At 39.3% G+C, this 20944-nt stretch overlaps 1 protein-coding gene across 1 annotated transcript in view; it reads right to left on the bottom strand.

The window, feature by feature from the left end:
- TOX3 (TOX high mobility group box family member 3) overlaps positions 1–20944 on the bottom strand; it is a 106379-nt gene that overhangs the window by 11522 nt on the left and 73913 nt on the right. Inside the window, exons 2-3 of the mRNA XM_030299442.1 lie at positions 17068–17133; positions 12846–13100 (exon numbers count right to left, since the gene is read on the bottom strand). Of these exons, the coding sequence (XP_030155302.1) occupies positions 12846–13100; positions 17068–17133 (321 nt within the window). The remainder of the gene's footprint in view (positions 1–12845; positions 13101–17067; positions 17134–20944) is intronic.

Genomic DNA, 20944 nt, shown 5'->3' with positions numbered 1-20944 from the left:
TAAGGGTGGGAGAATCTGGTCTTCACTTGACCCTTCCAGGAATGCATTTGACAAGCAGAGAGGAGGGGCTTAGGGAGGCACAGAACCAACATCTGTTTGCTTCAGGGCACCCTTTCTATAAAACCCTCTGTGGTTAACCAGAGGGCCATTCCCAGTCTGAATTCCATTGTCAATGGCATCTGGAAGTCATTCAACATCTCTAGGACTGGATATCACTTTCTTCTCCTGAAACCTTTTTCGTTCAACCCGCCATGATTTAAGATACTAATGGATTTTTAAAAATACATATGAGGAGGAAGCAGAGATCATCAGAAGTAGCTTCTCTGAAAGTTACTGCAGTGACTTCAAGAGCAGCCCTTCTGTTGTAGGCAGTCATTTAAAAGGCTTTAGGGTTGTTGCTGCTGTTTCTTTTTTTTAATTTTGAAGAATCAAAAAATGAAGACCTGCTTTTAAACAACTTACTTGAAGACTTGTCATTTAGTGTGAGTCTGTGATTTTTACCAAAACCAAATTTCTCTCGACTCACAGTGACCCGGAATCTAATTTTATACAGAAGCCTATGAATTCTTAACTGTTCCTCTGAGAAGACTTACTTTTGCTCTTTGAAGAAACAAATGAGTTGTAAATACCCAAATAGGAGCGTTTCGTTTCTAAATATCAAATATATAAACATCACTAAATAAGAAGCCGCAAATATCAATAGGAAACTAGTTGAATGAACGATGATCCAGCATCCTATAAGTATTACGAAGCTTTGTAAAATAATGAATTAGATTTATGTGTATTGACTTAGAATGGGGTTTCCAATCTTGGCTCTATTGACATTTTGGAGCAGATAATTCTTTGTTGTGGGGCTGTCCTTTGCACTGTAGGATGTTTATAGCAACCCTGGCCTCTTCTAGATACCAGAAGCAACTTCTCCTTCTCCTGACCAGTCATGACCATCAAAAATACCTCCAGACATTATCTATCGAGGGGCAAAATTCTCCCATCTGAGAACCACTGACCTAGAGGGATATCCAAGATACAGAAATTGAAAAAGATGGGGTGCCTGGGTGGCTCAGTCAGTTAAGCATCCGACTTCCGACTTTGGCTCAGGTCATGATCTCGCAGCCAGTGAGTTCGGGTCCCGCATCGGGCTCTGTGCTGACAGCTCAGAGCCTGGAGCCTGCTTCAGATTCTGTGTCTCCCTCTCTCTCTGCTCCTCCTCCACCCACTCTCTCTCTCTCTCTCTCTTTCTCTCTGTCTCTCAAAGATGAATAAATGTTAACAAAAAAAATTAAAAAAAAAATTGAAAAAGCAAGTTGTAAAATAATTATAGTGTATAGTCCCCTCTTTTTTTTTTTTAAGAAGTATCTAAACTTTTAACAATGGTCACATTATAAGAGAAAGAACTGGAAGGGTGAAGAGAAGAGCATCTTAAACGTTTCCATTTATAAAAACACAAAACAAAATGAATGAAAAAAACACACTAGTGAGGAAAAGCTAAAAAGATCTACGAGTAGTTTAAACAGTAGAACTAAGTGCTAGGGTTTCATCTTAAATGTATAAGCTTCCCATTTCTTAATACTTTCTGAGTTCCTAAACTGCTGGGGAATCCTGGAGAAACGTGTCACATGTACCAGAACAATCCCACTCCTCCTGGTCTCACTGACAATACCGACACCCTCTTCCGCTGTCCCTGAAATATTACATTCCACTTACTGGCAGGTGTCCCTCTGCAGATGTGTATCACAAAAGTGGATTTTACAGTGTCGGTGTGTCCTAATTTGTTTTTATTGATTGGCATCCTACCACTCATTTAGCCATTCCTCCTAAAAAATTTGAGCTGTCTACCTGCTCTCCCATGCTCTTCTCAATTTCCACCATTGCTTGCTTAGGTCGCTTCTACCCTCCAGCTAGTGACAACTGAGTGATCTTACTCTTTTCATTTAAAAAATTTTTATTTATTGATTGATTTGTAACTTTTTTTAAAGTTTATTATTTATTTTGAAAGACAGAACACACATGAGTAGGGGAGGGGCAGAGAGGGGGGCTAGAGAGAGATTTCGCACTGTCAGCGTGGAGCCCCACGTGGGGCTCGAACCCACAAACCACGAGGTCATGACCTGAGCCAAAACCAAAAGTCAGACACTTAACCGACTGAGCCACCCAGATAGATGCCCCATCTTATTCTTTTTTTTCAAGTTTATTTTTTTATTTTGAGAGACAGCGTGAGCAGGGTAGGGGCAGAGAGAGGGAGAGACAGAATCCCAAGGAGGCTCCAGAGGTACAGTCAGTCCAGAGCCCAACATAGAACTCATTCCCACAAACTGTGAGATCATGACCTGAGCTGAAATCAAGAATTGGACACTTAACCAACTGAGCTACCCTGGCACCCAAGCAATCTTATTTTTAATTCTACTCTCCATATAGGTCTTTCAGAGTGCACTTTAATAGTCCTTTCAGACTTATTTAAATCTAGATGTTTTAAGTATTTACAAGGAACTTCCAGATTACATTTAAATTGCGTATCTCAATTCTGACTGTAAAATAATAAATCAGCTAACTGGCGTGACCATGAAATATGATGATCTGATTTACACAACTTTCTCATTAACAGAGAACTTGCTTTGCTCCAATGCCTATGAAATTCAGCACATACAGGTATTTGATTGACTTATCCCACACCTACTGCCTTTCAAATGGAGCTCCTGGTCAAACAGAAGGCCAAGAAGTAAGTTTTCTTGGCTTCATCAGCTCTTTCTAAATTCCACCTGCAGTGTCACTGAGCTAGCTTGATGGGAAAACAGCGCTCTCGGGAGCCATGGCCCAACAGTGGCGACATGTGTTGACAGAAAGAAATGAATGGGGCCCCAGGCTCTCTACTGCCATCACCCCCCTTTTAATGAAAGCAGTCTATATTCATTTATTTTATAAATTGAGAGTGCTCGTAACATTTCACTTAAGAAAGAGAGAGGGAGAGAGAGAAATAACAAGAAATTTCTACCTTGGGGACAGAGAGAAAACTACTCCTGAAACATACTGGTGGTGGGGCCCAGGCCTTGCCAAAACTTCGAGCCATCCACATAGCCTTCAGACCCCCAAACATGCTGGTGCCATTTTTCTTATCTCCCATAGGACAATGCACCAAGGTCCTCTAACATATTTTCCAGTAACCCCTGAACCACATAACTGATGCATCAAAATGTGCTAGCATTTGCCATGGTCCACAATTATGCCATAATAACTTTCTATGCATGATTATTACAGAACAAGAAGATTAGTAGTGAAAGTGTCTCTTTAGAAATTCAAGTTCCTTTAGGGCCACCAATTATTAACAACTGCCTTGGGGAACTTGTTGATTCTTAGCAGCTCCAATCATTTTCCATAAAAAAAAGGTACCCTTTGAAAGATACTTCCTTTGATCTTAGGACTCCCACTTAAAAAAAGAAAGATGTCAGTTCAGTTTAAAGGTATTTATTAAGCACCTGCTATGTGCCAGGCCAGAGAAACCAATATACCAATGCTCAAATCCTTGAAAACTAGAAAGCTAGCACGTGATTCTTTTAAGCATTACCCAAATTAAACATGATTTAGAATGGACTAATAAATATACTCTGACAAAGTGTAGGCAAGAATAATTCATATATACTCCTCAAAAATAGCTCGCAATTTCTCCCAGTAGTCACGACACAATAAAGAAATGTATAACCACAGATACAGCCCTAAGAAATTAATGCATTTTTGAAAATCATTACCTCTCACTTACTAAAATTAAGTCTTTACAAGATTTTTTTTTTAACTTATTTTGAGAGCGAGAGGAAGCAAGTAGGGGAGAGGCAGAGGGAGGGAGAGAGAATCCCAGCCAGGCTCCACACTGTCTGCGCAGAGCCCCAGGTGGGGCTTGAACTCATGGACCGTGAGATCATGACCTGAGCTGAAATCAAGAGTCAGACGCTTAACCGACTGAGCTACCCAGGTGCCCCTAAAATTAAGTCCTAAAGCCTTACCAACGATCACTGAAAGGCAAAGCAACTAGCGGGTTATAAGAGATTGCCACGATTATATCCCACATAAGAACGGAAGGCTGGTAGCTTTCACAATTGCAGGGTTCACGTGTATCATTTCCTAAAACAGTTCATCCTTTGGGAAAAACTCATTCTCTCTTCTTCGTCTCACTCTGTCCTCTGATGTTATTAGATAAGAGTTTCCCAACCTCGGCAGGAGTGACACTGCGGTCTGGATGATTCTTTGTTGGGGGAGGGGTCTCCCGTGCATTGTAGACGACTTAGAAGCATCTCTGGCTTCTGCACACTAGGTGTCAGGAGCCTCCACTCCCCAATCTGGTTGTGACAGCCAAAATGTCTCTAGACATTGGCGAATGTCCCCTGGTGGGCAAAATCCCGCTCATTTGAGAACTGCTTCATTAGACAAATATAATGGAAAACATCATCTTGGGTGTGGAGGGAGTGTCCGCAGCCTATGTTTTGCTGGTAAGAATAGAAAACATTTGCATAAACAAGACACAAACTGCGATAAATACTGTGAGGAAAATAAGTAGGTTAAAGAAAAAAAGTTGGCACAAGAATAGGGTTTACGTTTGATGGGTCAGTACGAAAGGCTTCTTGGTGAGGACATCTGAGCAGATACCTGGAGCATGAGGAGCTAGCCAGGAAAGAAGGGTACAGGAATCATGTTCCAGGCAGAGGGAACAGCATGTGCAAAGTCTGAGGTTTGGAGAGAGCTTCGCTTGCTTGAGAAATGGAAAGGATGCCAGTACAGATGGGAGCAGGGTAGGCAGGGTGAAGAGTGACATTCAGTGGACTGGGGAGGTGGCAACGAGCCAGATGGTGCAAAGGGTGGGGGTAATCAGGGAAGGCTTCCTGAGGAGGTGACCCACTAGGGCTGAGGTATAAGGGGAGAATAGAAGCTACTCAGCTAGAAAAGAGGGAAGAGCATCGAAGGCAGAGCAGAATATGTGCAAAGGCCTGGTGCATGAGGAAGGAAAGGAGGGGCCAGTGTTACTACTGGGCCAGGAAAAGCAAGACTGGCATTGAAGCTGTAGAGGCAAGGAATGGCCAAACGTGACAAGTCTTGTAGTCGATCCTAGGAAGTCTGGATTTTATTCATAGTGTAGAAGGATGTCGTGATAAATTTAAAGGCTTTGTATCTATCTAGGGGGATTATTTATTCCAATAGTAGTAACTGATTGCACTTCATGGGCAACCCATTGAAATCAGTGGGGGACAATTGTGTTATATTTATAACACAAATATAAATATATATCCTAACACTTTAACCTACATTTCCTACATTTTGAAGAGTACCCAATTCTTTCTGAATGGACAGGCCATGGACTTCACAAAATAATAGGACGTGCAGGGTCTTCTATTTGCCTAGAAGTACAGTTCAACGAAGCCTTCATGGCCTGTGTAGGTCTTGGTGTGGGGAGTGCTCAGCTGAGACTGGCTCCTCTCTCCACCTGATAAAAGAGCCTCTTTGTCTTGTCTTTTTTTTTTTTTTTTTTTTTTTTTTTTTAACAGGAAACCAAGGAACGGAGATTTCTGGTGGTGGTCCCTCATTTTCTTAAATTGCCTGAAATCTAGTCTATTACCGAACATTAACCATTTGAGTGAACTGTTAAAATCTGAATAGTTTTAGGTTAAATAAAAAGGAAACTTTGGATCACTAGCATAAATTAAAAACCGGGAACACCCGCATCAATGGACTGCCAAATAAATACCAAGGAAAGGAAACAACACCTTTACGGTCAAGGTATGGGGCCTGCCTAAGGCTGTGAGCCTTGCTTTCTCTTATTTAGAAAGATAAAAGAGGGGTGAAAGACTTATTAGTCCCAAACCGAGACTTTCTCCTAGACTTAATCAAGATTGAAGGAGGCTGGCAAGGTGAAAAATGTCCTCCCTGTATGAATCACAACGGGATATTACCCCCCGCCATACTTCATACAAAGATATGTGGGGATTCTGGGCGGGGGTGTGGGGGTGGGAAATGAGCAGTTTGTTCAGACTTTCTCAGCCAACAAAACTCTCCCTCCTCTACATACTAAAATCTGTCTTCACTCATTCTATCAGGTCTGGAGCAAGGGTCTGGGCCTCTATGACATCTTGGTGCCTGAACAGGGACTCTTTTCCCTCTCACCCCTGGTATTTATTATACTATCTCTTGCTGCCCGCTCAGTACTATGTAATTACACATCCTCTAGCGTTGGGTTTTGGTTTCTTGTGCAAATGGAAGATAGAGGCTTTCAAACTGATTCCTTATTTTTAAAACCACACATTATTACTCTGTTTTATTTCCTTTTACTCACGACAGTGGTGCTGACTTCTGTCTGGGTTGATTTTATTTATCATAAAGGACCTTGAAACATCTGATACGCACCTTCCATGCAAATAAATATCCTCTGTAACCATCCAATGTTAGGTTTTCATAAGAGAGGATAGCATCTAATTAAGAAGCAAATAACCCAAATATATTAGCGAGTGTGACTAAATCACATTTTTCACTGTGGTGTTTTTTTCCAATCAATATTTCTTGAGAAACGGAGCAATTAAACAATTATCAGTAATAAAAACTGCTTCATATTAATAAAGATCAGAGAAGTACAAATATGAAATTCAGGCCCGGTAATTTTATGCTCCATTACTTAAGTTACGTCTACTGCAATGTTAAAACTTTGTTTCCAAGTGAACAGCAGGCAGCTGCCCTGCAAAGCTAGTATATTCCGAACCCCAGTGAACCCTGAAACAAACACAGGTGTGACAAATGCATACCAATGATAATTACAGACCTTCAATACCACAAACTTGAACTTCACCAAAATAGATAATTTTTACTTAATAGCTACTCTCAGGGTTGTAATCAAACATACCTACACATGAGTGTTTTGTGAAACACAGTCTTCCCGAGAGCTAATTAATAGTTTCTTAGCAAAACAAAATTTCCAAGAGTTTACCATAAAACACTTAATGGTATTTCAGCGATATACCCTGTAACTCCTTTGTTTTTACCAAGGAGTCAGCTCCCTGCTTATCTTATTCGGGTCTAAATGGAAAGTTTAAAGGGGGATTCCGTGTTCACAGCTGTTTGGAACTTCAAACCCCCCTCCTCCACTTTTTTATTTAGTGGTCAAGGTATTCTCTTCACAGCAAATACGTATTCCTTTGTCGTTCTCTCATTCGTGCATATATATTCGACGAATAAAATATTTACTGAGAGCCTGGAATTGTATTCCAGCCCAGACCCTGTTCTGCCCACTTCACACAGGCAAGAGGAGGGGACAGGATGTGAACAAGCAACGGAAACCGTGTCAAAGGGCGACAGGTGCCATGAATGAAAGGATGGGGCAGTGGCATGGAAAGTAACACCCATCCCTCTGAAAAAACACTGGAGTCCTCAAGCCAGTTTTATTCGGGAATCTGAGGGATGGAAAATGGTGTCTCTACTGTCCCTGACCCACTGGGAGTTACTGGCAATACCACAGTATAGTTGGTAGCTATAGATTAGACATGCTAAAACCAAGATAGGGAGAAATAAATCACAGTATAACTTTCTAACGATGCTTTTTCTTGCATGTTATAAATCAAACACGTGACCATGTGTCATACTGCACACAAGCTAAGCAGGTTTAGCGGAAAAGTTTGGAACACGCTCCTCTTTTAATAGATGAGCCTAACGTTAACTTGACCTTAAAGACAGCACTCGTACGTTCAGGGTCAGTGAGTATTTACAGGCCAAGAAGAACAAAGAATATTTATTTTAAGCGGTGTATGGTACAAGGCTATTTGCTCAACAAAGAAAGGCAGCCCATAAAAAATGTCTGCGGCCTGTGCATTTTTGGCAGACAATTGCCAAGGTGTAGTAACAGCTAAATTAAAAGTGACTTTGGGGGCACCTGCCTGGGTGGCCTATTCGGTTAAGCACTGACTTCGGCTCAGCTCATGATCTCACGGTTTGTGGGTTCAAGCCCTGCATCGGGCTCTGTGCTGACAGCTCAGAGCCTGGAGCCTGCTTCAGAGTCTGTGGCTCCCTCTCTCTCTGCTCCTCCCCTGCTTGTGTTCGGTCTCTCTCTCTCTCTCTCTCTCTCAAAAATAAATAAAAACATTAAAAAAATTTTTTTAGAAAGTGACTTTGGATGACAAACATCTGTAAAATAGTCATCAGACTCTGTGGTTTTTGTATTACATGGAACAGACACTGGTAGCCAAGAAAACAACTTTATAAATAGCGTAATCAGTCTCGTCTCTAACGGTTAAGAATATATGGCACTTAGTAGGTCTAAGCAAATATCTGTTAAAGGTTCACACCGTTTCAATTATACAATCTGGACTTGAATTAGTTCCACTCAAAGCGAGTGTTTTGCTTAGGTAAGCTGTGCCTTTTCCAGTGTTAACTTAGAATAAGAATGCTTTTTGACCATCACTTGATCAAAAATAAATCTAAACGAAGTCATCATTCAATTTGTATGAGAGACTGTTGGTCCCTCCAGTGGCTACAAGGCAATCCTGTGGAATGCAGCTCTGCAGACCCTATTGACAATGGCAATGAGCATGTTCATAACAATAATAAGGGCTTGTTTTAATAGAACGTTCCACGCATTAAACACATTAATGACCCATGAAATAACTGTTTTATCTGTAACACATTAGGCAACATTGCTAAAACAATGTATTAATTGAAAGTCTATTTCTCTAAATGTAAGATTTTTTTAAAGTATAAAAACGGCATGAAAGTCATTTCGTAAAAACAAAAATAATTCACCTTCGAAACTGGAGCCACAACAAATGACGGTGTGAAAAAGTAAAACTTGGAAAATAAGCCTGGTAATTTTAGATGTGCTATTTTGCTATATTCCCATTTCTCTGGTCAAAAGTGGCATCTGTGTATAGAGGGTGACCTCAGAGTCTTATGAATATTTTAAAAGCTTTTAATTTTCTTCTGGGCATGCGTTTCTTCCATAGGACGTTTATCTCTCTTTTTCTTTTTCCTTACTAGGTACAGAGACTCCCGTACTCAAATACACCTCCCTTACTTCCATCCTCTTCTGGTCCCTCACGCTACGTTTGATATTACCAGAGCGACCAGAGTAGCGTTTTCTATAAACATGTGGTATCACAATGAAATCCAAAGCAATATCAAACTGAAAATGTCAGTCCTCTAAACATGAAATATAATGTATGAAGAAAAAGTATGTGAATTATCAGTGTGTTTTATAAATTCTCTTTTGGGGGGCATACAAAATATCAGACCAGAGACAATTATTTTACTGTCTGTTTCTTGGATATCAAAGAGAATTCTGAAATTCATCAAAGCTAACCTTCTGTTATGTACAACAGGCTAAGCTGAAAAGAATGTTAACAAGTTCAATTTTCATTCAATCAGCACTACTGCTCTCTGAAATGTTTCATTGCAGGAAAGAAATAAAAATAATCTATATGGTAATTATGAGGATGAATCCCCCAGTAACTTTCAGCTACATGAAAGGTCAGTTCTATTCAAGATATTTTATCAGTCCCCTGCACATACTCCTGTCCTGTCATTTTAAATCTGAACAGCATTTTATTTTCCCATTTACAGCTACCTGCAGAATTAAGTACTTAAGCCAAATAAGAAAAAAAAAAAAAAAAAAAAAAGAAATGTTGAACGCTGGCAAAGGCTATAATAGCACAGAGATAAATCGTTCAGCTGCTCTCTCTCAAGCCTCTAGGGCTGCAGATTTTTCTTCTCCTGGTGCACTGTGGGTATTCAAAACTTGTTCAACATGATTTCATTTCATTTCAGGCACTGCCTGAGAAAACTAAATTACAGAATCAATCATACAGAAGGTCAGAGTGAGACTTCATTACAAGTATTGCATGCTTGCATGAATATCTTTCATTTATGACTGACCCAATATGTCACAATAGCTGTCTAGTAAAAATAATCCACTTTCTGAAATTGATGTACTACTGATGTCAATGCTACTCAGCAGGCTGGGCAGATTATAGAGAGGTGTTAAAAAAAAAAAAAAAACAGCCAACCCTTTGGAGCGCACGTTGTAGATTTTTAGAATTGCAATCTTTTGTAGATTAAAATAATTTCCAGATGATCATCTGAACTGACAATAATGCTTAGAGGTAAAGATTTTTCTAACCAAAATACACTGCTGGCTTTGACTTGCCGACCACATCCTGTTTGAAAATATACACATCCGCCACAAGCAAATCAAGGTTGTTCTTTGAACTCACAAACGCATCGACATTCAATTTTTCAACAATTTGCTTCTGACTACGAGGGCATTATTTGCATATTTTGAAATGTGAATGCTAATCATTGGGCTCTTTTTAATCCCTCCTTTTTGTTCCTGCTTTCTGTTTTTAAATATGATGGCATAAATTTAAGGAAGATAAACACGTCGTGCTTGTTGCCAACAAAAATGCAGCTAATCAGTAATGTGACAAAACTGTCAGTCTTTCTAAAGGAAAACCAATGAAGCTCTGAAGAAAAGCTGGTTCGATACAACATAAACAAGCTGGCTTTTCTTCTTCTATGAGAGTCTTAATTCACCACAGCAAACCTTAACAGACAGCCATATTCATTTGGATAATAAAACTTCTTACTTGCATAAGGTATGAAATATCCACTGCACACTGGGAAGCCGAATGCATGATGTATAAAGTATTATTTATTATTTTTCTGGTGACCTTCCGAAGGGAAATCTCTGAGGAGCTGCTGTGGAGTATTATGATGTAGCCAGCCAACTCGGTACCCGGAGGGAGATATAGAAGAACCTTGACATAGCCTATTTTTAACCATGCCTCTGGCGATTCTGAATTCAAGTTTATAGGTGAACATGTCAGGTAGTACATAGAACAAAGCCAACGACACGTTGTATTCATCATAATTCTGTCCAAGTACATTTTATTTTTTCCAACATTTGTGATTTAAAATCCCATGACATTTCTTCAAGGTGAAATTCTACTAGAATTTTCAACAAGATTAGTTTGTTTCAAGCCAAAATAAATATCACTCAGGTTCAGCGAAACTTCAGAAAGGCACCAATAAATGTGATGAGGTCCATGTAAATACCATGACAACAGCATGCACTTAGCTAAAGTACTTATACCCTTAAAAATCAATGAAATAATTCAACTGCTTTAGTGATTAGCAATACATTACAAAAGAAGCATTAAAAATTGAGTCCTCTCTCCCAAGGCCAGTCCGTGAAAGCATTGTTCTTTAAGTGTATGTGAATATCATAATTATTTTATGATTCCATCTTTAGTTCTTTCCAATATAGTAAATTCAATTGACCATGAAATGAAATTTCATAGTCAAAATGCCTCCTTTACACTTTTTTATAGCAGCAATAACAGTTTTATAGCTTTAAGGCAAGGTAATTCATCAGATGTTTAATTCAAAGGCAGATTCTTATATTATTAATAAATATTTACCAATTTAATAAAATACACATTTTAGCACGCATTATATGGTCTTTTAACTATTACTGCAACTTCCATCGGCCTTGCTGAGCATCTATGAATAATGGTGAGCCCTGGTAAACTCCCTTGGTGACTAAACACCCTTTTTTATTTTTATGACTTTCCAGGCACCGCACTGTAAGCCTGACTGTAGAGGAACAGAGGACAAGAACCCCCCATTCCAGTGTCAAAGGGACAAAAACGTAAGGAAGTCCACAGGAAACAATTATTCGTGAGGGTGAGGAACATTTATGAATACTTAATGACCACTTCCTGACTGCTTGCTGCTTCTTTTCTGACAAAAAAGGAAAACTAAAAACCCGATGTTCAGCTCAAACACAAGAGATCACAGGCAAAAGAAAATTATGTTGCGTCAATCCTATTTGGGAAAGCAATCTTACATTTCAGAGAGCACGCTGAATCTTCACACCGCTAATCTACTACATACTTTGCAATCATCTGTTGTTATCTGGGGAATTAACAATGAAACCAATAAACATCATTGGCGTGGTCCTAATGTGCAGAGAAATATGTAAACAAGCAATAGGATTTGTTTTTTGTTATACCAACACATCTGTTTCATTTTATCACGGTTAAAAAAAAAAAAGCCCTATAAACTATTAATCTTGTTTTAAAATGTCTGCTTAGTACCTCACCTAGATCGACACAAATGTATTATACACTATGATGGGGAAAAAAAAAAAAATCCCAGCAGAAGAGTTTAAAATACTTAAGCAGATTTACTCTGGTGATTGCTGACTATAATTGCACACTAAGAAAAATGGAACCAAAATTATTGCATTAGTGATCTTGGCTCTCTGGAGTGCCTTATTCCGTGTTTATGACAATAAATAACACAATTAGGTATATTTCACACAATAACTCACTCTATGTTTTCCTCTGCTGGTGATAAGAAATTATTCTTCTTCCCTTTCTCCGTATCACAGTTTGAGATTTCATTTGAGGTAGGAACAGAACATGTACCATAATAAACATCATGTCACAATCCAACAAATGCAAAAGACCTCGGCACCAGATAAGGGCCTCCATTTCTCAAATCTCTCCTGGGCAAACTTCTAACTCGAGGACATCTCTGTGGTAAACCAAAGCCAAGGGAAGATTGGCTAATTCCAAGCCAACGAATCAGACTTGTTGAAAATCATTTCAAATCGGAAGGATCTTGCTGGGTCATCCTCCTTTAGGTGATCATGAACCAACCCATAACCCTCTTGTCCCTGCACTGAAATGGCACTAGGAAGAACAGTCCTCACGTCCATCAGAAGATAGGCGGAGCACGTTTCAGAACATAGACTCCTGGTCTTTACCATGAGAAGTGCAATGATTAAAAAAAAAAAAACACTTTCAAGCAATAAATGTAGTGCCTACCATATGCAACCCACTGCTATGAAGCACGCCATCTTGTTCCACGAGATTTCTTGAGATTGTTATGGAAGGAAGATCCAGGCTTTGAGGGGGAAACTGGGGTGTGAATTCACTTCCCTGGGAAGGCAACGGATCGCTGAGGCCTTGAAAGGGTAGAAGAACATCGGGCATGCCCAGGGCAGGGTCTGATTCTGGAGGAGGCGTGATAGGGGGGATTTCAAACTCCTCATCCCCGAGGCTTGGCGTATGGAATGTCTGCTAAAAGGAAACAAAACACAGACATCTTCATATTCTATTCCGATATCTTATTTCTCCTTGGAGGGAAGAAGAAAGATTTTGCATGAAAACACGGCATAGCTAGGCCAAATATTTATTTCTCAAATGAAAACATCTTAAACACAGATTTCCATATATAAAGTTTTGCTGATCATTCTGATTAAAGATTTAAGTCTCATTATCATATGGTTTTAATGGAGTATCAGTATTAACAGTTTTTTAATGCGTACTTAATTAGCAACATCTGTCTTTGTTGTTAGTTGGAGCATCAGAGACATTAGATTTGGCTATATAACAAATTGCCACTTTATTGATATGTTAGCGAAACAGCTCAAACCGCTTACATTATCCACATGCTTCATAAAATGCTGACGATTTTGTGGTGCACACACACAACATTAATCCAGGAGTGAACATTACACATGTTTACTTTCTGCCACAACATATAAAACAAGTAATATGAAATTGGTGGTTTGCTTTTTAAAGTTCCTTATGGGTATATTCCCAAGTGCCGAGAACGCTTCTATGGAAATTGTTACAGTTCAGAATACAAAATTTTACGTAAGGATTATCAGAGCATATATTAAAAGGTCCCAGTGCTTTTATTTTAAATAAAATAAAAAGGAGAGTTAAAATAATAAGGGGGACTTATTCGCTTTTATGATGATTTTAATGTGTATCTATCAGAACATTTTTAGGAGTCTTCAAGTCTGGAAGACTATCTATAGAATGAGCACAGAGATACACTGATATACATGTACTAACTGTACTGGCTCATTTACTTAAGCAAGTGTTATCTCTCAAGACCTAAGTAAATAAGGACCTTAGATCCTTAAAGACAGTGTTTTAAAACGGGGCCTTTTGATGTAAATGAGGGCTTCCATGTTCTATTACACCAACCACCTTTCTTAAAATAGAACTTAGATTGGTGGGGGGGCGGGGGGCAGTAGTCAAGGTCTAGGATATTCTTTTGGGTAGGGTGAAGGGGTCAGATATTCTTTCTAGCTCAGAGGATCAAAGCTATAGTTCATTATTAGTACCATTTTTTGAAGAATTAACTGGTGCAAGTTAATTTGGATCTGCTGTAATCGGTTAAGAGAATTAAGAATGGAAAACCATCATTCTTCGAACTATCAATGATGATACATAATAACCACTTGAGAGAAAATAGAAACAAACTGAAGGAAAAAAAAAAAAAACATTCTGTGCATATAGAACCTGTCCACTGTTAATTGTATCTCACCAGAAATAAAGAGGTCACAAGCTATGGGAGTCTACGGTGGGACAGGTGAACATCTTGAGGTTCTCAGCAGATTCGACATATGCAAAAACATTATAGCACAAAAACATGTCTGAAAGCTAGAATGAAGTATTAGATTCCCTGACATATTTATTCTAATACTGACCCCCCAAAAGACGTCAATTTCTTACTGCGGTACCCCGAGTTCCCAAACACAAAGGGATGGATTGGCCACAAACGTGGTTGGCTAATGAACGTAACCCTATGGCTGCATTTGCCGTTATTTTGGCACTAATGTGGTCTAGTAACAGATGCAACTGTAATTTGTGACTCATTTGCTACCCCATTACTGCTTAATGAAATCTAACATATCACATTAACAATACGGATAAACACTCATTCTTGATATGTGGCATTTGGCTGTTTTCATTACCACTGTAATTAACACTTGAAATATTATTTCAATAAATATTTAAAGTACTTTAAAAATGGTCAGGGTAATCATGACACAGACAGAAAACATAAAGCAAATGTGTGAATTTCCAACTCAGAGTATCCCAGTCCCTGTGGCGTTATCTACAGGGCAATATCTATGTGAAGGGAATTGGTTTCAGGCACAATTTCGACTTCACAGCATTCAAACCTAAAGTCTTCCTGAATTAGTTTGCACTCATTAAAATGTTAAAAAACCAAATAAATTTACTTTTAACGCAATGATCGGGAAATTAGGCACATGCTGTAATGTGGCGCATTAACATTTACTTGGGCTTTATTTTTTGTTCAAGATGTACAGTGAAATTGTGGCGTAAGATTAGCTCTTAAAAACTCTAACATAAAGCACGTCTTATGCTAGGCGGTCAAAATTAAGGAGGCTTTCACTTTTATTTTCGTTAAGGAACAGAGAGGTGTCTTACGAATAATGTGTCCCTATGGTATAATTTTTTCAAAAACAAATTAATTTTAAGTTAGAATTGAGTATATTGCTGTAGCATAACCTAATAAAGTGACATTATAGTAAATCACCAAGAAAATGCTAAAATGTTAAACCACTTTTAAAAGAGAGGTAAAGTTAAGCATTCCTTAGAGAAAAGAGTGACCCCAAACACCGGAAAAATCCGAGATTATAAAAATAACCACGTCTGGCACCAGTACCAACAAAAAAGACACTGACTTTTGTGACGCCGCCATCTGACCGCTATCAGGTTAGTCGTTCGGAGTGTATAGTGATTACTTTTTACGGATACTGGCTTTTCAGTGTTTACCTTGAACATGTTAAAATAGTATGTACATGGTTAAATACCATCTGTACTGAAATGTTCAAAACATTTGTTCCTTTTGATAAAAATGCAAATCTGGAGAACTGTTGTATCAACATATAACAGCCAATGTCTGACACGGTGAATTATCACAGCTGGAATTAAATTGTCTCTGAACAGCTGCTGGCAGTAGAGCTTTCATCAATGTTTGATTCAAATGTAGGGAAAAAATCCTACAGAATGAAACATCATGTTGTCCTTACAGATGGGGTTTGTGTTCATTATCACAAACAACACAGCAGCTAGTGCCAGACAATATCCCTTATGTAGGCGGTCTTCTTGGTTAGACAGATGATGGCCACTGCAGAAATGATTAATCTAGGAAATACCCTTAATCCTCGCTTCCCCATTTTTCTCTAATAATTTTGCAAACTTCATTTCTTTCATACCACTTGCTTCCCTGTACCAAGATCATTTACAAAGCCATTATGATTTCCATCCTCTGGGGTCAGGCTAGTTCGGTTTCCTGTATGTGAACGTACTTGGAAAATGAAGACTTTTTATTACGGGGACCACAAGAGGGAATGTTCCATTTGGACCAATTTCACCTGCTTGTTCTTGTTCTAGCATCTTAGATCTCATCGTTTTCCACTTGTGAGGAAACCGTTTTCTTGATCTAATCAAGATGGAGGTTTTTCTGGAAGGGCAGGCCAATGAGCTCAGACAGCAGCCCTAGGTCAGTGAATAGGGAATGCAGTAAAAACAGCAACAAGAAGATGGTTTTTTTTGTTTTTTTGTTTTTTTTTTCCATTTGTACCAGTAAAGCTGTAGACAAACCCAGAGCCATCATCCAGTCTTCCCTGCTATGACCAAGTCCTGGAGCATGGCCTTTCACTCATTCCATCTCTCTGTATTGATTGAACACCTACTATGTGCCAGGTACTGTAATGGTCCATGGGGACCTAACAAGAAAACGAAACACTCCCTTCACATCACTCCCACTGAAGACCCAAGAAACTATAATACTATATTCCCCCACATCATTTCCCAAACCATGGCAACTTAATGAAATTATCCCCAGAGCTTTGTGGAATTGAAATACTTTCTATTAAAAGTCTCTTCCACCCCCTAGTTTTCAAAATAACCACTTATTTGCTTAGATGCCAATTTGGAGAGACAGATTTTATGTGCTGTCTTACATATTTACTTTTGTTGGCATGTACATTTCTTTTCATCAAGAGATGTGTGTGAATTACTAACGTTCCTAACAGCCTCCGGATAAGTGACAGTCTTGTCAGGTCATTTTCTTTTCCAAAAGGTTTTTCTCCTCCAAAGTCGTTACCTTGCACCACATAAGAGAGATAAATTTGATACTCTGCTTTTCCCTTCCAGCCTTTTAAATGATCCAAATAACACACGAAACGTGAATGGACACATGAAGACAGACACCTACCTCACTGGCTGCAAAGAAAGCACTGTTGGCCTCAGCCATGTTCATGTAGTTATTGTTGTTTCCAAACTGAAAGAAAACAGATTGTTTTATGTTAATATGCAGACAGATCAAGAATCCCGGTGGTGTGCTTAAAACTCAGATGGGATTTGTAAAGAATGCTAGTGTCACGAATTAAAAGAGTAGTTTCACCCGGACCAAATGTGAACTGTGACAGGTTTCGTGCTACATGTAGTCTGGCTGCTTCCCTCAGAAAATAAAGCACAGAGTCAAGCTAACTTGAGAATTCTGGGAAACGGGGTTGATTCTCATCAAGACTAACAGCGAAGGGAGACCACGACGAACCTTTGGCCGCCCGGTCACTAGTGGGTGTTGTTTACTGAACTGGCATTTGTGAGAGAGGAGAAGGAAAAGTTTCCAAGAAAACCACCTTGACACATTTTTACAGCATGTTGAGATTTCATAGCTCACTTTTCAAGAACAGATGTCACGAGTGTGAGTAGGTTAAAATGTGAATTAAAGGGAATAGAATCCAATTCCCAGGACTCAAATTCTATTTTCTAGCGAATGGGGTGTGGCATGAATATAAATAAATAATAAGACTAAAGAATATTTTTCAAATCTCCAAACAGAGTTGAAAACGATATCTGTATCCATCAGAGCTGTTGAAAACAGTGATATTTAATCTCTCGATGTAACATTAAGTGCAAAGAGGTTTAAAATATAAACGGAATCCTATGAACACAGCAATTTTTATTTAATTCCCTAACACAATAGCCCATTCATACCATCACAAATAAGACTGTATCAGCATTTCAGACGTAAGCTCTTTACTGCTAGAGACCTGTTATCAAAATGTAAAACTTGGATTTTGCCAGAAATGTATTTTCAGGTTCAGATGGTATAAGGAGGCGCGTTTTGTTGCTTTAAACATTCTGTTATCAGTCTGGCAATATGGAAAGGCTCTGTGAGCATAATTATCTGGGGCTATATTATTTTCACGATTTTATGAAGTGGTAAAAGAATGCCCTTCTTTTTGTAACGTGTACTGTTTCTTTCCTTCAGTGCATCAAGTAACATAAAGGTTTGGTCTGCAAAGGGTGAAATGTATACATCCATTCTCTCATGTAAATAGAGCTAGTCAATTATTTAAACTAAGAGGCAGGGAGCCTGGGTGGCTCAATCAGTTAAATGTCTGACTCCTGATCTCAGCTCAGAGCATGATCTCACAGTTTGTGAGTTCGAGCCCCGCGTGGGGCTCTATGTTGACAGTGCAGAGCCTGCTTGGGATTCTGGCTTTCCTTCTCTCTGCTCCTTCCCTGCTCTCTCTCTCAAAATAAATAGACTTTACAAAACATTTAAAAATTAAGTAAAAGGCATAACTTCCCCAAGGAGAGAGGGAGAGAGAGAGAAAAGAAATACAGATACACAGATAGATAAATGTAGAGAATAAATATAGACACATAGATATGCAAGATCCACATAATTCTCCTCGTAGTAAACCCACCAACACTTATTTCTAGGGGGCTCTCGGCCCCTGACTCTGAACCTGTAGGATTCGTGCACAGAAGCCCAACTGACATGCTACACTTTATCATGTCAGGGATCCAAGCACTAAGCAGGATTTACACAGAAGGCTCTAATGGTTCCAGAGTGCTGTTGTGGTCTCCGGAAGCAACATCCCACCCTGTAAAACGACTCCTAAATACATACTCACACAATGAGCTTCAGATTCATTTGGATAAACATCTTTATAAGGATTTCTGAAAGATGTATTTGTTAGCACTTAAGAGAGACCTTTACCTAGTTTCTCTGAAGGCACGGGATATCCAAAACGTGTGGGGATGGTTTCGCCAACACATACTTACGTCCAAACCCATCAAGGTGCATATACGTTAAATAGGTACCGCTTGTGGTATGCCCATCATACCTCAATAAAACGGTTTTAAAATAATTTTAAAATGAAAAAAGGTACCTACGTGGGCGGGTGCGCACGCACCTGCACCTCCCGCCCACATACACAGACACATTTCCCCCCATTTTCCTACCATATTAAATGCATGCAAGCAAAAGCACAGGTTTCTGTCTGGGAATTTTTGATGAATTAATGATCCTAGAATTAAATCTCGGGGCCTCCGTTCTGACTATTCTTTTTGGGTGTTTATGAGGACTTCGGTCACCATGTGCCTTCCAGGCACTCATTCCACGCCTCCCGCAAGCGGCCCAAAGCCTGCCACCCAGCTTTAACGTTATTTAAATGTACGTGTTGTCGGGGAATTAGAAATCCATTTAAGGAAAGCAGCTCATTATCAGAGAGTATTTTTTTAAGATTAAACTCACTTATTACCTAATAGCACCTAAAACAACAAAGAAAAATAAAATGGCTATTAAACTAAGGGCCTAAACAATTCAAAAAACAAATTAAGCTTAGAGTAAAATAAGAACTGGGTTAGAAATCCTCTTCTGAACAGTTAGTATGCGAATGTAATTACTGAAGAAACTACAGCTAATCAGCTGTGAATTGTATCCATTAATTAGTATTTGCCCTGGAGAAATGAGAAAAATCAGGAACGACGCTGGCACCGCGGTGTGCTGACGAGCCACGCGACGGCCGCGCTGCGTTTAGTCAAGCAGGTGGCTCCAGTGGTCCACGTAATTTGAAAAGCTCTCACCTGAAGTACTGAGCTGGAATTACAAAGCACTCCTTGCATATCTTTTGTATCTATAGCAGGCCTTAATTAATGGCTTTTAATTTGGAAACACTTGGCCATTGGGCGGGAACAGTTATAAATCATTTCAAATAGAAGCAAGGGTTGCTGTTCCACTGGGGGTAACGTATCGCCCCTACAAATATGGCCTCAGATACTGACTTGTGCACGGAAGGGTCTTTCTCTTGCACAGGTGGCTGGGTCCCTGCTTGAGCGTGGTAGGGTGGCTGGATAAAATACAGGCTGCCCAGTTAAATCTGGCTTTCAAATACACGACTTTCAAAGTGTAAGTATGTCCCATGCACAATTTGGGATATACTTATACTAAAAAAAAGTATTCTCTATCCGTGATTCAACTATACCCCGCTATTGCGTATTTTTACTTGCTAATTTGGCCACCCTACAGCATCGTTAAATTGATCAGGATGACAGGAATGCCACTTTCCATTTGATTTACCTTATCTGGTAACACTAGCTTAATTTAATTTGCTTTATTTTAAAATGTGACCTATGAATCCTGCTTTACTCATTTTGTGTAAGAACAGATCTGATTCTGAGAGAAAAAGTGATCCTTTGGGGGCAGATCTCTAATATAATGACCTCAGAACAATTAGCTTTAACTGAATTGTGTACAATTAAATTTACTTTACGTTCGAAGAGACAGTGACATCGGTAAACAGAATATATTACAAAAAAATCCCTAGGTCCACGAGGGAAAGGGCCTTCACTGTGTTCACTGCTGTCTCCCCACAAACTGGCACCAATGCCAGGCATATTAGAAGCACTCCAACACTTGCTGAAGAGAGAGGGAGGGGGAGAAAGGTTGATCACATTCTAATTACCCTGAGAGGCCTTCTACATACATTATTTCATTTAACTCTCCCAAGCAGGACTAAATGTAATTTATTTTCCCAAGAACAAGTTAGAAAAAAGGAAATTATCCCTATTTTATAGATAAATAGACTGAGGCTTCAAGGGGTCCATGCCCCAAATCATAGAGGTAAATACTGGAGTCTGGTACCCCTCTTAACATTTCAATAGGCACAGAACCTTGAATATTTCACTCAGTGATGAATTCAATGTTAGAACTTGGTTTTTATCCTCTCACTCAAGGCTACAGTCTCCCAGGAGGTGTTTCCAGGTACCTAAGTCTAGCAGAATGCTCTTTAAGA

Source organism: Lynx canadensis, chromosome E2, assembly GCF_007474595.2.
Source record: "Lynx canadensis isolate LIC74 chromosome E2, mLynCan4.pri.v2, whole genome shotgun sequence".
Taxonomy (NCBI): domain Eukaryota; kingdom Metazoa; phylum Chordata; class Mammalia; order Carnivora; family Felidae; genus Lynx; species Lynx canadensis.
Note: the sequence above shows the minus strand (reverse complement) of the source record. Positions and strands in the feature narration are given on the sequence as shown.